General features: G+C 35.6%; 1 protein-coding gene across 7 annotated transcripts in view; it reads right to left on the bottom strand.

Moving 5' to 3' along the window:
• The window catches only part of TBC1D19 (TBC1 domain family member 19), a 148,260-nt gene that overhangs the window by 77,673 nt on the left and 55,398 nt on the right, over nucleotides 1-15,189 (bottom strand). For all 7 annotated transcript variants that reach the window (XM_045056489.1, XM_003985476.6, XM_006931184.5 and 4 more), the window contains 3 exons: nucleotides 10,183-10,255; nucleotides 3,888-3,926; nucleotides 2,084-2,196 (listed from right to left, as the gene is read on the bottom strand). In XM_045056489.1, coding sequence (XP_044912424.1) covers nucleotides 2,084-2,196; nucleotides 3,888-3,926; nucleotides 10,183-10,255 — 225 coding nt within the window. The remainder of the gene's footprint in view (nucleotides 1-2,083; nucleotides 2,197-3,887; nucleotides 3,927-10,182; nucleotides 10,256-15,189) is intronic.

Genomic DNA, 15,189 nt, shown 5'->3' on the forward strand with positions numbered 1-15,189 from the left:
TAAGATGGCTATTAGCTCCAAAATTCAAGTGTGAAAACTGCCTTTGAGCATTATAATAAACAACCATTTTTTATTGGAACTTAATTGGGATTACTATTCTTATTCTAGGATGACACTTATTTTTTTTTAAGTAGTCTCCATGCCCAACATGGACTTGAACTCATGACCCCATGACCAGAGTCAGATGTTCTACCAACTGAGCCACCCAGGTGCCCCTCTAGGATGATACTTCTGGAAAAATTCTAAATTTGTTTCTAAAATAGTAGCAATTAGTTCCTCTGGAGAGACAAGTTTTGTTAATCTAGCTCCTGATGAGTGAACTTGGTAGGTCACCTACACAGTTAGATCGACAAGAGTTACCATCTCTTCTCCAAGAGTTGATACTCTCCCCCAAAATGCCCAATGTACAATCACTTCTGTTCTGTAAACTTACTTCTAGTGTCACCACAAAAGATACCAATATCATTTGGTCTAAAACTTCTTGGGACTCAATCACAAGGTTTATTCTTTCAGAAAGGAAGCAAGTAATTTTTGACAGTGATGTTCACAGAGGGAAATTTAAAACACACACATACACAGAAAAGCACACATGTAACATAATTTGCAAAAGTCAGAGGTGTACTTCTTATAATAATATGAATAGTTGATTTTCTTAAAAACCATTACTCTAAATTACAATTAATTTATAACATAAAACTATGCAACATGTAAGTATTACTTTATTACTATCATTAATGTTGACCATTCATGTCAGGCACTGTGTTAGAAGACATAGATATCCTTTCATTTGATTCTCATAACCACCTTATGATATAAATATTATTACCTATATTTCAGCATGGGTAAATTGAGGTTTCAAGAAATTTAACTCACTCAATGGCACATTTTAAGTAAGCTTGGAGTTGAAACCAGGTCCATATAATTCTAAATCCCAAGTTTTTTTTTTTTTTTTTAAGTTTATTTATTTTGAGAGAGAGAGAAAAGTGCTTGTGCACATGGGGAAGGCGCAGAGAGAGGGAGAGAGAGAATCTCAAGCAGGCCACACACCATCAGCGTGGGGCCCAATGTGGGGCTTGATCTCATGAAACATGAGATCATAACCTGAAGCCAAAATCAAGAGTCAGATGCCTTAACTGACTCAGGCGTCCCCTGCAAAACCCATGCTTTTAACCACTAGGCTAGGGAGCTATTAGTTTGCTACTTATTAAAAATCTTTAAATGGATGGGTTATATGATCAATGGGCTTTAAGCAAAACAACAATTTTTTTTCAAAAAGAATCAATGCTTTATATAATTGTTCTTTATTGAATCTGTTACTTGCCTGTTGGTGATTTCTCTTCATATTCATTTTATTTCCTAAAATAAAATGTTCCTGTACTAAGAAAACTAATATTGCCACATAATGTGTCAGTTTTTAGAACCCTAAAAATAGTGCATGTTTCAAAAGCAACTGTAGGGAGAAAGCGCTCATTTACATATACTGAGTGGTCCTTTATCTCTCCTTATTCTAATATCCCAGTTCTTTCACATGTCTTCACTGATCTCCACTGGCAGACTCCATTTCTTAAAATTTTATTTACTGTTCTTGTACATATAAGTTTAAAATATCCAACTAATTATCGATAACAAAAACTTCTATGTTAAGCACACAGTGATTATATTCTATGTTAATCTTGTCTTAGCACTCAAAACTACAGTGATTCTTGTAAATGAAAAAGGGGGTAAATATATAAGGCTAAGAAACCAAAATTTAAAAAAAAAGTATTTCTATTTTGAATAATTGGTTACTGGGGCACCTGGTGGCTCAGTCAGTTAGGGTCCAGCTTTGCCTCAGGTCATGATCTCACAGTACGTGGGTTGGAGCCCCGCATCGGGCTCTGTGCTGACTGCTCAGAGCCCGGAGCCTGCTTCGGATTCTATGTCCCCCTCTCTCTCTGCCCCTCCCCTGCTCACACTCTGCCTCTCTCTCTCTCAAAAATAAATAAACATTTAAAAAATTAAAAAAAAAAACAATGTGAATCACTGGTCATTGAAGAATAAATGTCAATAAGCTCAAATTTAGCCTATCTTCTTTGACTCTTACCTCAGGTTGACTGGAAATATTCAAAATGAGAGCCCATAATTCCGCTCTCAGTGCTGTGGGGCTTCCTTGTCTGATATACTGTTGAGCAGCGGCACTATCTTGTTCTGCTAGAACTGTCAAAAGTAGAGTAAAATCTCATTACAAATTTCATAATGTAAGACAACACTGAAATATTTTAACTAAAAATCTTTGGGGAAGCTAATATTTCATCTCTATATCTAACATAATTACATCACGTCTTGACAGCCTTCTTGTACTCTCTGAATTTTGATGTGGCCCTGTTTACAGCCCTATACATGTTGAGTCCGAAATTCCTCTACCTCCCACCCAATTTGATAAAATTTTTAATGTAGGTACTTTGAAATCACTTTGTTCCACGGATCTGAAACTAGTGATATAGACACATAAATTTCTTAGGCATATTCTCTAAGTCAGGAATGTTCTAGTATTTTGAAGTACTATGGTATTTGAAGTATTATGGCTAAGAATTATAAAGAATTCGATGACTTCTTAGCTATTTCCCAAAATCAACAGAAAAGGGAGATTTTTTTTAAAAAGAACTAAAAACAGAAAAGAACTAATAATCTTTTAAGAAGGCAAAAGCTCTTTATAATCAGCCAAGTTCACAAAATTAAGATATTATGCTTTTGCTTTCATTTTCATTTTTATTTTCTTTAATGAAAATACCAGCTATTAAGTCTGAAAATAAAGGCTCTCCCAAAACACACAAAACAAAAATAAAAGCAAAAAAAGACATATCAGACAACTGCCGATATTTGTCTAATATATTATTTTCTTCTATTTTCTTCTTAAAAGGGGAAAAACTTGTACTAAATGAAAATGACATATCCAAAAGAAACAAAGGGATCATATAAAAGAGATGAGACATGGGTCGCCTGGGTGGCTCAGTTGGTTAAGTGTCCAACTTCGGCGCAGGTCATGATCTCGCTGTCTGTGAGTTCGAGCCCCGTGTCGGGCTCTGTGCTGACAGCTCAGAGCCTGGAGCCTGTTTCAGATTCTGTGTCTCCCTCTCTCTCTGACCCTCTCCCGTTCATGCTCTGTCTCTCTCTGTCTCAAAAATCAATAAACTTAAAAAAAAAAAAGAAATGAGACATTTTCCTTAATTTGCAACTCTGTTTAATGAAAACGTCAAACATACGAGTAAAAAATGATGATGTCTTGAATAAATATTATTTTGAAAAATTGAAGTATGGAGTTTAGAACATGACAATCGCCCTAGAAGGTACATTCTGACACAAAGACTTATCTGCACTTCACATTTCAAAGACAAAATAAGATTTATAAAAACAAGGAGAAGAATCTTCAAAAGATAGGGAAAAAATTATTCCCCAGAACACTGAGGGCCGCTTTGGGTATTAAGTCTTACCATTGTGAACAGTCATTGAGAAGTACAGCTTCTCCTAATGCAGGGGCATATTCCAATTAACGCTAATGAGAAGTGTGTGGGCGCATGAAAGAGACAGCCTTCCTCTTTGATTTTAAAATGAAATTCTGCTGAATGGATTAAGCTCACATTTTCGAAGAATGTGTGTCTGCATTTATTATTTCCTTTTTAGTGAACCATCTGTGTTCTTCTTTATCTAACGTTTATTGATGAAGCCAAAATGATGCATTCCTCCTCTTTATAAAGATTCCCATTATATTACCTACATAGTTAAATAGTACTCTTTGTTAGATTTTTAGCTTTCCAGAGATTGAATTTCAGTTGGAGGTACATGATGCAGACATTTACTTAAGACTGTTTCATTTTCAGAAATCATAATTAGTAGAATCAAAAGCTTACCTTTTTGCCCAATACGTACATGCTCATTTTCAAAAAGTTCTAAAAATGATAAAATTATTAGACACAAGTATGATCAACCACATTTATAACAACATAGGTATATTTTTTTCTGGTATTGATACTGTTAATTATTTCTAAAGCTGAATGGTTCTGTATAAAACTACAAAAATATTTACCTTTATATATAGAAAAATCTTTTTTGTACGTTGTTTAAAGTTTATGGAAATTAAAAGGGAGGTAAGTACATTTAATCAGAAGAAGAAACTGATAACTAATTTTCCTTTGTTAAAATAAAACAGAATATCTTTTCACAACAGAAAAAAGGTCCACTCCTCTTGACAGCTTCATTTGCAAAGCCCTACTGCTGCTCTAATCTGCCATGAAAGCATAGCTAAAAAAATAAAGCCTTAATGCTATTATAGGTAAAATCCCACTATACAAATGCCATTTTAAAAGATTATATGGGAGAAACAAAGATTTGCTTTTAAAGTACCCATCATAATGGCAAAAAACTCATAAACTAAACCACATAAAAAAAAAAACTTCTCTTTATCAAAAGACACCATTGAGAGTGAAAATGTAAGTCACAGAGTGGGAGAGTATCTGTGCAATACACATATCTGGCAAAGGACTTGTATCCAGAACACGTAAAGAACTCTTGGTAAAGACAGACAACTATCTGACCCAATAGGCAAAATATGTGACAGGTTCTTTACAAAAGAGGAGGCCCAAAGGACCAGTAAAGTTATGAAAAGAGGCTCAACCACATTAGTCATCAGAGAAACACAATGAAAACCGTTATGAAATATATACCCATCATAACGCCTAAAATGAAAAGCCTGACAATTCGAAATGCAAAGTAAGTGGAGCAAATGAACTTTTCGTACAAAGGTGGTGGGAATGTAAATTAGTGCAGCCACTTGGAAAACCATGCACATCCTAGAACAATTAGCAATTTACTCTCAGGTGTACACCTTAATGCACGCATATGTGCACCGAGGAACATATACTAGAATATTCATGGCAGCAATAATGGTAATAACCAAATAGTGGGAACAACTCAACTGATCATCAACAGTAGAACTCATCAACAGTATGATTCCATATCTATAAAGTACAAAATAGGCAAAAGTAGCCTATGATGTTAGAAGTCAGGAAGGTTAAGCAAAAATAATATAAAAACAGGAAGGGGGACAAAAACATAAGAGACTCTTAAATATGGAGAACAAACAGAGGATTACTGGGGGGGTGGTGAGGGGGAATGGGCTAAATGGGTAAGGGACATTAATGAATCTACTCCTGAAATCATCGTTGCACTATATGCTAACTAACCTGGATGTAAATTAAAATTAAAAATAAGTAAAATAAATTAAATTTTTAAAAAAGTCAGGATAGTTGTCACCCACGGAGGTGGCAGAGACTGGAGGTGTGCCTGGAGGCTTCTAGGATGCTGGTAATACTCTTATTTCTTGATGGAGTCAGAGGTTTCATAAGTGTGCTCACGTGGTAAAAATTCACTGATCCATATACTTATGATTTGTGCCCTTTTCACTATGTACACTATACTTCTATAAGTTATTTAAAAATTAAGAGCAAAAAAAGAAAAGGATACTGACACTATAAGGGGAAAACTTTTAGCTCTTCTCCCCATCTCAGAGAAAATCCGTTTGTCAACTTCCTTTCTTCCTCTACTCACAATCTGACAAAGGAGGAGCTGTTAATTGGATTTGTTAGATTTTACAACAGTGATTAGTTCGCCTTTTCTCACAAATGGGATAATGGTGTGTTAAGGGTCATGAACTTAACAAGTGACTGTCTGGGTAAGTAGAACCTGGGTCTCCCGGCAACCTGGTGGCCATCTTGGCACTTGATTACCCTCCTGAGCAGAATGCTCGTGCTTAGACACTTCAGAGCTCTTATCTGAACTCAGTGGCCTGCTGGTGGCCAGACCTGGGCATTGAGGGAGAGGGAGACCTGTCCTGGCCTCATATTTTAATGCAGTTTTCTAAAAAGCCTGTTCTGTGATCCCCGGGGTCAGCCCAGCTGACCAATATAAAATGGTACTCTACTTCATTCTTCCATGTGTTAATGTTTTCAGTGTTAGATATTTTTTTTTTTTAGATTTAAAAAATTACCATAAAGCTGGTTTTACTAAATACAATATTTGAAGCAGAGTACTCTATTCTTTTAGTTTATTTTATTCCTAATGGCTCTGAGGTTGAGCAGATTATACAATGACCAAGTAAAGCGTTTGGGATGACTGCCAACACACAATCATTTTCTATGACTAAAGTATTTGAATATATTTACTCCAAAGCCTGTATATAAAATAACAATACCAGTTTCATTTTAATTAGCTGCCATTAGCTTCTAACTGCCAAAGCTCAGTGACCAAAGAATCAAATGTTGTCAGCCAATTCTTGTCTCTTGTAAAAATGGATGACACTACTGGATGGTAATAGTGCTTTATCACTAAAAGTAGTAGGAAATAAAAATTTAAAAAAACTTCTTTATAGAATTTAACTATTCAATCATGTGGCATACAATGACTTTGCTTTGTAAGTGCTATTTTCTAGTCCAAGAATGAGAAGCCAAAAAAAGTCAGAACCAGAATTTCCAATCCGTTACTTAAAAAATGCTTGTTACGCTGTTATTGACTACGTTAATAAATACATCTATATTAGTAAATCTTGCTTGGGAAAAAAAGTGCTCTGGTGAAATGAATTGGGGAGATTCTAAGCTAGAAGTTTACTGAGGATTTCTCATAGTCTTAAAGATAGTGACACAAACTAAAGATCTTAAAAATGTATATGACACAGCCTTTCTCAAACCTTATTTAGCAATAAGATTCTCTGTTTCATAGGACATCTATCTGATGAATGCTTCATGGAACACACTTCAGAAAATGCTGAGCCAACTAAAGCTGCTTTTTCTTTTAGAAATAATAAACTGTTGAAAATGTCTATTCAGCAAAATCCCATCTCATAAGTTCATTAGTATGTATATTCAGGCAATAATATCAAACACATGACCCCCCCCCTTTATCAAAAAGCCTTATGAAAGAGTATTGATCTTGCTTATCCTTCTAGCATGAGTCTTCTACATGGTTTCCATTCTAAGTCTGTAGATGTGTACATATGTGTATTTAAAGTAATGAATATTCATGAGAGTTTGTAGGAATAATGGATATGTCTAACTTTAGATTATTTTAAAATCTGGATTCCATATTATGAAGGTAAGGATTTTTCTCCTGACTCTTATTTATGTAAAAGTTGTTAAGCTAGTAAGTAGGATATGTACCTCAAATATGAAAATTGAGTTAAGAGTATTGATAAAACATAGGTGACACAGGTTTTTAAAGACGGATATAGTGTCTTTAAGTCAGAGTACACTTAATCCTAAATATAAAACTTGCCTCTAGCCAGACACAAGTATTGGCAATATTTCAAACCGTTAGCAGCACAGTTCCAGTTTGACCAAAGCCACAGACATAGACCAAAACATTAAAAATACCAATGAATTCTAGGCAAAAGTAGTTATCTGTAACCCTGTTCTTCTTTCTAAGTAATACTGTTGGTTAGCAATTCTCAAATCATGTAAAAATCCAAGTACTATATCACTGAAATCAATCTCATTGGATAGACACCAAATCTAACCCAATTTCTAGCAGTATTCCTTTGAGAAGTAGAGAATAAAAATAAATGCATCAACTAAAGAGATTATCAATCTCCTCTGGGCAGATATAAGTGCTCCTTCCTCTGCTCCAACTGCCCCTTGTATGCAAGAATAGCAAATACCACACTGAGTCTTATCTATATCTGTATTTCTACTATACCTTCCCTAAGAGTAAAGATTATGTCATATCTATGTGTTCACTAGTCCCTGGCCGTTAGCAGGGTCTCACGTTTGTGAATCAAAGAAGAAAGAACTATACTCTAGATTAAGAAAAATATTGGGTCTTCTAAAGCATAGCTACTATAGAGTTTAGAACAACTTTAAGCAATTCTTAAGGATAATTTAAAAGTAAAAAACATAAATATCATCGAAGGTTGTATTATTATTTCCTTTTCCTTTTGTTGTATATGGCTATCACTGGCCATGAACAGAAATATAGGATATCTGCCTTAATCTGTTCAGATTGCTACAACAAAAAACCCACAGACTGGTTTATAAACAACAGCAATTTATTTGTTACAGTTCTAGGGGCTAGAAGTCCAAGATCAGGGTGCCAGCATGATGGGTTGTGGTGAAGTTCTTCTTCTGGGCTGTAGACTGCTGACTTTTCTCTGTGTCCTCACATGGTGGAAGGGGCTAGAGAGCTCTTTTATAAGGGCACTGATCTCATTCATGAGGGCACACCCTCTTGACCTAACCATTTTCCTGAGACTTCACCGAGTACCATCACCTTGGGGGTTAGGACCTCAAAATATGAATTTCAGGAGGACACAAACATTCAAACCATAGCAATATCTTATTCTGTAAGATGTCTGATATCTTCTTATAAAATAAGAAAAGACTATCAAAGGGATCAGGAGGGGAGGCAGCAGACTTTGGAGGCAGACTGCTTAGTGTTGAATCTTGATTCTAGCACTTATTAGCTTTGTGAACTTGGGCAAGTACTTAACATCTTCACTTCTTAACTTTAAAATGATAGTAATACTTCCACCTTACACAATACTAAAATATTTAAAACCATAATGCAGTGCTACTATATATCGCTAGGATGACTAAAACAAAGATGGAATACATCCAGCATTAGCAAGCATATGAGACAGCTTCTACTCTCATACCTTGTTAGTGGAAGTATAAACTGGTACTACCAGTTTTGAAGATTCTTTGGCAGTTATCTACTAAAAATGAATTTATGCGAACCTCGGGAGAGGGAAATTGCCTTTTCAGGTGTGTATTCAACAGAGGAGTATACACGTGCTCACCAAAAGAAGCATACTAGGATGTTCATAGCAGCCTTGTTTGTAATAGCTGCCAACCTGAAACTTCCCAAATACTCATCAACAGTAGCAGGGATAAATAAATGTGTGGTATGTTAATATAGTGGAACGACTATCATGCAAAAAAAATGGCCCACAAATACATAAAACAATATGGTTGAATCTCACAAATATAATATTGAACAAAAGAAGTCAAACATCAAAGGGTAGATACTATATGCTTCCATTCATATTAAGTTCAAGAATTGGCAAAATTAATCTATACTGCTAGAAATCAGAATAGTGGTTACTTTTGACAAAGAGGATAAAGACTGAAGGGAGCCTCAGTATATTGATCTGGGTGGTATTTTAATAGGTGTGCCCAAATCATAAAAATCTAACGAGCCATTCTCTTATAGTATATGTACTTTTTCTTTCTTTCTTTTTTAAAAATTTTTTTAAGTAATCTCTACCCCCAACATGGGGCTTGAACTCACAACCCAGAGATCATGAGTCATATACTCTACCGACTGAGCCAGCCAAGCACCCCCTATGCTTTTCTATATCCATTGTACATTAATAAAGTTTTAAAAATGGTAATAATACATACTTTCTAGAGCTGCTAGGGTTAAAATGAGATAATACACATGCAGCACATAGTAGTGTACTCGATGACTGTTTATTAGGTTTATAATTATTAACAATAAGAAATAGCCAAATTCCTTATTTTATAGAGAAAGAAGCAAGTCCAGAAACGTAAAGTGACTTGTTCAAGTCACACAGCTAGCCAGTGCAGAGGAAAGACTAGAACAATTCCACAAGATGGGCCTCCCATATTTTAAGTCAATTTTTACTTCCTGTTGATTATAGCTAAATACCAATCCGATCTTTTACGAAAAACACATTGTATTTATGCACACAAAAAAATAAAAGCTAAGGAAATTTTCTGTTTGGTTAATATTTAAAAGATACTAATTTTATACCCTAAATTTATACTAGGTAGAATATCAGTATTCAATTAACTTGATGATACAAACAATAAAAATAGATGGTAATGGCCAGTAAATGTAAATATGAGTGCTGCCAATGAGGATTTTGCCAAAAAAAAAACTGACTTAAATATGTCTAATGACTTTTCAAAAATTACTTTAAAGACCTTCAAACAAAAATACAAAATCTAGCTGAATTCTGATCATTGCAACATACAGAGTTCTATTCAATAACTAACAATAATCAAGGAGAATCACAAAGTATGCTTAGTTTTCAGACGTAAAAAGAGTTACTAGATTAATTTGGAAATGAAAAGATGAGCCTTAAACTGACTCTCATTTATCATTAATTACATGCCATCTGAGAGAAACACTCACCAGGAGGCACTTGTGTAGAATCATCTATACCCAGCTGTCCTGTAGTTAAGCCCAATTCTACAAAGAATTCTTTCTGGAAAATAACACACATAGAATTAACATACATCTCAGTGGTTTGTCATACAGTAGAAACAAAAGTCACCTCATCTTAACATCAGCTTAAATAAAAAATCACAGTGTAAAATGCATTTTTGCTTCATTTAAATATCTAAAAAAGGATATTATTGCACTTTTCAGTAGTGATGCATTAGTTCAAAATTTTGCCTTTTTAAGTAATAGATGATTCAGTAAAGACATGATAATTCACTTGTGAGTAAAGAACTAATAACATTAAAATCATTCCTCAAACACAAACACACAATATGTGTAGAATTCATCAATTTTATTTCTAAATTCATCATCTAAAATTACCAATATGATTCTCTACCTGTGTTTTCTGTGGTACTGTACTTCATTCTGCTTTTAATCAACTAAACACTGCAAATATCCAAAACAACTTAAATTAATTTTTAAGTAAAATTAGACTATCAAGTGTTCTGCTAAACTAAAAATAAATCAGATTTACTCTCCAGACTTCCTCCACTTATCTAGTAATGTCTAGTGAAAGTAATCATGTTTGTCTGTTATTTTTTAAATAACACAACCCCATATTGTTCACGTTATGTTTACTCCCTAAGTAATTAAATATTTCTATTAACATTTGCCTCAGTGTTTTGTTACCATTCTAATTGCTAAAACCAAACTTCCTTCTTTAAAAAATGGAATTAGTTTTAATCCTTTATAATTATGTATTACTTAAATAGTGATTTATTTGTGTCCCTCATAAGACAGTTATCCAGCCTAACATTCACACTCGTTTCATTTTTGTACTGATTTTATGTAACTGATGTTATACCTCAGTTTTTAACTAAACTTGTCTTTAATCTAGACAAGTTGTAAAGACAAACTAAACTTGTCTTTAATCTAGACTTCAATTTATGTGTCCCATTTTTAATGACTAAAGAGGCAAAAATGTAATGTTATTCATCCATTTTCAACCACTATCTCCTATTTATTGTAAATACTCTTCCTTCATTTAAATCATTAGAATTAATGATAAGGTATTTGGTTATTTAGTAGTCTTCATCTTTATTCTAGAGAAGGGACTTAGGTCCAAAAACATTTCGATATTACCTTCTGTAATCACAATGGAGAATTTTACTTTTGCTAAGACATGTTAAGGCACAGAAATAGAACTCTGAATATCCATTTCCTATTTCACTGCTCTGGACTACTTTTCACTCAACATCACCAGACTTGGGCCCTAATCTCAGATTTCTTTCAAAACTCCCCCTGGGTATTAGGCCTTCTGGAATGCCTTTCTTGATATTCCAGGCTGATATAAGCAACTCTCTATATACATGTATTACCTTTTATAAACTTCTAGCAAAGTACATAATCACATCATTTTGTTACTGTTCATCTCCCCACGAACCTGAAGCTCCGAGAGTATAAGGACTGTCTCTTATACATATTTGCACGCCCAGTACTTGGCACAGTGCTCAGTGACATGTAGCAGAGGGGCTCAATAATGATACTGAACCACACCGCTGAGCTCTATTCCAACCGGTTGCCTCTACGTGACTGAATTAGTAAATAGGAATGACTCAACTTCACTTCAAGTTGTTTTAAAAAAGAAATGTCGTTTTAACATGGATGAGACTACATAACATTGTGAACTAGGTTTGAAAGCCATCTATTATAGGATCGTATGACTCAGTGAGCACAACCAAGTTTAATACTCATATAGAGACCAAGGTCTCAAATAAACCAAACCTCGAGTCAGAATTGTTATCGCCAGGCCGCAGGACTCAGGGAGGGCAACAACAACTAGTGAGAGCAGGAAGACAAGGACTAACCATACTCTTAGTGGGTATAGCCACAATTCTTTTGAAAATTAGCCACAGGTGTTTGGTTGTTCAATAGCTAAGAATGAAGCCACATCAGTTCTGGGTCTCATCAGACAGAAGACACAATTAGTCCCACTTATGCACATGCTGACCCTTTCATACAGTGTCCTTTTCCTGCTTCTTTAGCTAGAAAACTCCTTCAAGTTAGTCCAAATGGCAGTACCCCTATAGAGACTTCCCACCACTTTCAGGAAAAGAAGCTGCCGCTTCCTTTTCTGTACACTTTGTATAAACTGCTACGAAAAGGACTTCTAACACTTTTTAAAAATAACTTCTTAAAAATTGTTTAACAAAGTTGTAATATTAACGATTAATAGTTATATGCTGCTCACTAAGTTCCAAGTACTGTCTATATGCTTTATATATTATTTTAGCTTCCTAGTGCTGCCATTAAAAAAAAAAAGTATTACTAACTGGGTGGCTTTCAACAACAAAATGTCTTCTCACAGTTCTAGAGGCTAGAAGTCCAGAATCAAGGTGTTAACAGGGCCAAGCTCTCCCTGAAGACTCTAGGGGAGAATCTGTTCCAAGCCTTTCTCAGCTTCTGGTATTGCCGGCAATCTTTGGTGATCCTTGGCTTATAAATGCGTAACTCCAATCTCTGCCTCCACTGTTTTATGACACTCTCCTTGTATGTCTCTCCTCTGTGTCTCTTCTCTTCTTATCAAAACCTGGTCATATTGGCGTTAGGGCCCACCCTATTTTGATAAGACATCTCTTAGCTTGACTGCATCCGCAATGGCCCTACTTCCAAATGAGGTCACATTCACAAGTACTGGAGGTTAGGACTTCAACATATCTTTTTGAGGCACACAATTCAACCCATAATTTTGATCTTAACTTACCGATCTGCACAATACTTCTATGAGATATTATTATCCCTATTTTACAAATAAGAAAACTAAAGCTCAAGGTCAAGAAAATTTATTCAAGGTCACATAGCCAGTAAGGGGCAGAGCAAGAACTTAAACCCCAATTAGGTAGCTTCAGAATATAATCAACTAACCATCATGCTATACTGCCTTCACATGCAGCAAATAGTTTAAGAAGTCAAGTCAGCTAAAAAATATATAACAACAATTCCTCCAATATATGCATGTGCGTGTGCGTGCGCGCGCGCGCGCGCACACACACACACACACACACACACACACACACACACACAACTGGCCACTATCCAGAAACAACCACTTTCAGCTTTTTTCCTGGTATTTATCTCCAGATTTCAATTAACAAATATAGACTGCTATTCTTATCAATTTTAGGTATCTATTGATTTTTCTTGTATTTTAGCTCATGTACATTCGCTTTTCCTCCGTCCAACATTCCAATATAATTATATATCAATTCTTGATTAAATCCATATTAAAAGTTTGCATTATGACTATTTAAATATTATTCAGTGCTGAGCCGTGTCGTATGCTATAAATCGGTTTCCTTTATTTTACTTTTTTTGGTACACGCAGCTGATAATGAAATCATTTTTTTCACTAATATAATTTTCTCTAATCATTTATCTCTTCCTATACCCTTCAAGAACTCTGAAAAGATCCTCCACCATATAATTTTGCAAACCTAACAAGTTTGTACCAACTTTTCTTGCAGGTGGTCATCCTGGAACCCTCCAGCCTCTTGCTCCAATCTAGAATCGCTCTGGTCCTACTGCACACCGTTTGTCCTGAAACTGCTTGTCACTGTCATCCTGGAAATTCTCTTAGGTCGGAACCCTGTTTCCTGGGTCCCCTACTTTGCTCTCTGTATCTATGAGCTTGTTTTGGAGACTTCTACCAACAGTTCCCCAAATAAGAGTAGATATTTTAGATCACCTAAATATCTGAAAATGTCTACTCCAACTTCACATTTGATTAACTGTTGGTTATATATAGAATTCTTGGCTTGAAATCAGTTGGATTGTTAAAGAGATTATTTCAAAATCTTCTAACTGCCAGTTTTGCTGCCGGGAAGTCAGATGCCACTCTCATTTCTGACACTTTATATGTATTCTGTCTTCCTTCTATGACAAGTTTTTAGTTTTCCTTTCAGGAGCCTTGATACAGGTCTTCTTTCATTCATGACATTGGGTGGGCCTTTTCATACCGGAGATTCTTATCTTTCAGGTCTTGGGGATTTTAATAATTCCATTACTTCGGTTTTCTCATTCTGGAACTCCCACTGGTCAGATTTTAGCCCTTCTGGATTGATCGTCTACATAAAAAAACAAAATTTTCCCTCTTACTTTTCATCTCTTTGGTTTTTTTCCTTGTGTTCTGTCGTCTCATAGAGATTTCCTCAGCTTTGCTTTTGACTCTTCTGATTTTTTTTGCATACCATATTTTTGATTTGTAAAAGGTTTTTTTTTTAATTGTTTTAAATGTTTATTTATTTATTTTTGAGAGAGAGACAGAGCACGAACAAGGGAGGAGCAGAGAGAGAGGGACACACAGAATCCGAAACAGGCTCCAGGCTCCGAGCTGTCAGCACAGATCCCGACATGGGGCTCGAACTCACAAACCGTGAGATCATGACCTGAGCCGAAGCCGGACGCTCAACCTGCTGAGCCACCCAGGCACCCTGTAAAAGTTCTTTCTTATTCTCGTTTGTTGTTTAAATGAAACTCTGTTCTTGTGTAATTCTTGTTTCATGAGTTGTATCTTCTCTCTGAATATTAATGGTTTAAATCTTCTACTGGGAAGAAATGGTTAACAGGCTAACCTCTTTGTCTATGTGAAGATGACCTTGGGTTTACCTTCTCCCAGCACTGTTGCCCTGAAAATGTGCTGGCGCTCTCTCTCTCTCTCCCTCTCTCTCTCTCTCTCTCTGGCGCGCGCGCGCGCGCGCACATACACACACACACACACACACACACACACACACACACACACGAATTGTGGCTAGGAATGCCAGCTACATTACTAAGCAATGCAATTTCTGAAAAAAATATGACCCTTGATGATAAATTACGTCTGAAACAGAAGACTTTGAGTGGACTATAAAGATCTATTGGAAAACACAGGCCTTAGCTGCCTGCTGTGGTGTCTCGAGAGGCCCTGGATGCTCT

This window comes from Felis catus, chromosome B1 (assembly GCF_018350175.1).
Source record: "Felis catus isolate Fca126 chromosome B1, F.catus_Fca126_mat1.0, whole genome shotgun sequence".
NCBI lineage: Eukaryota > Metazoa > Chordata > Mammalia > Carnivora > Felidae > Felis > Felis catus.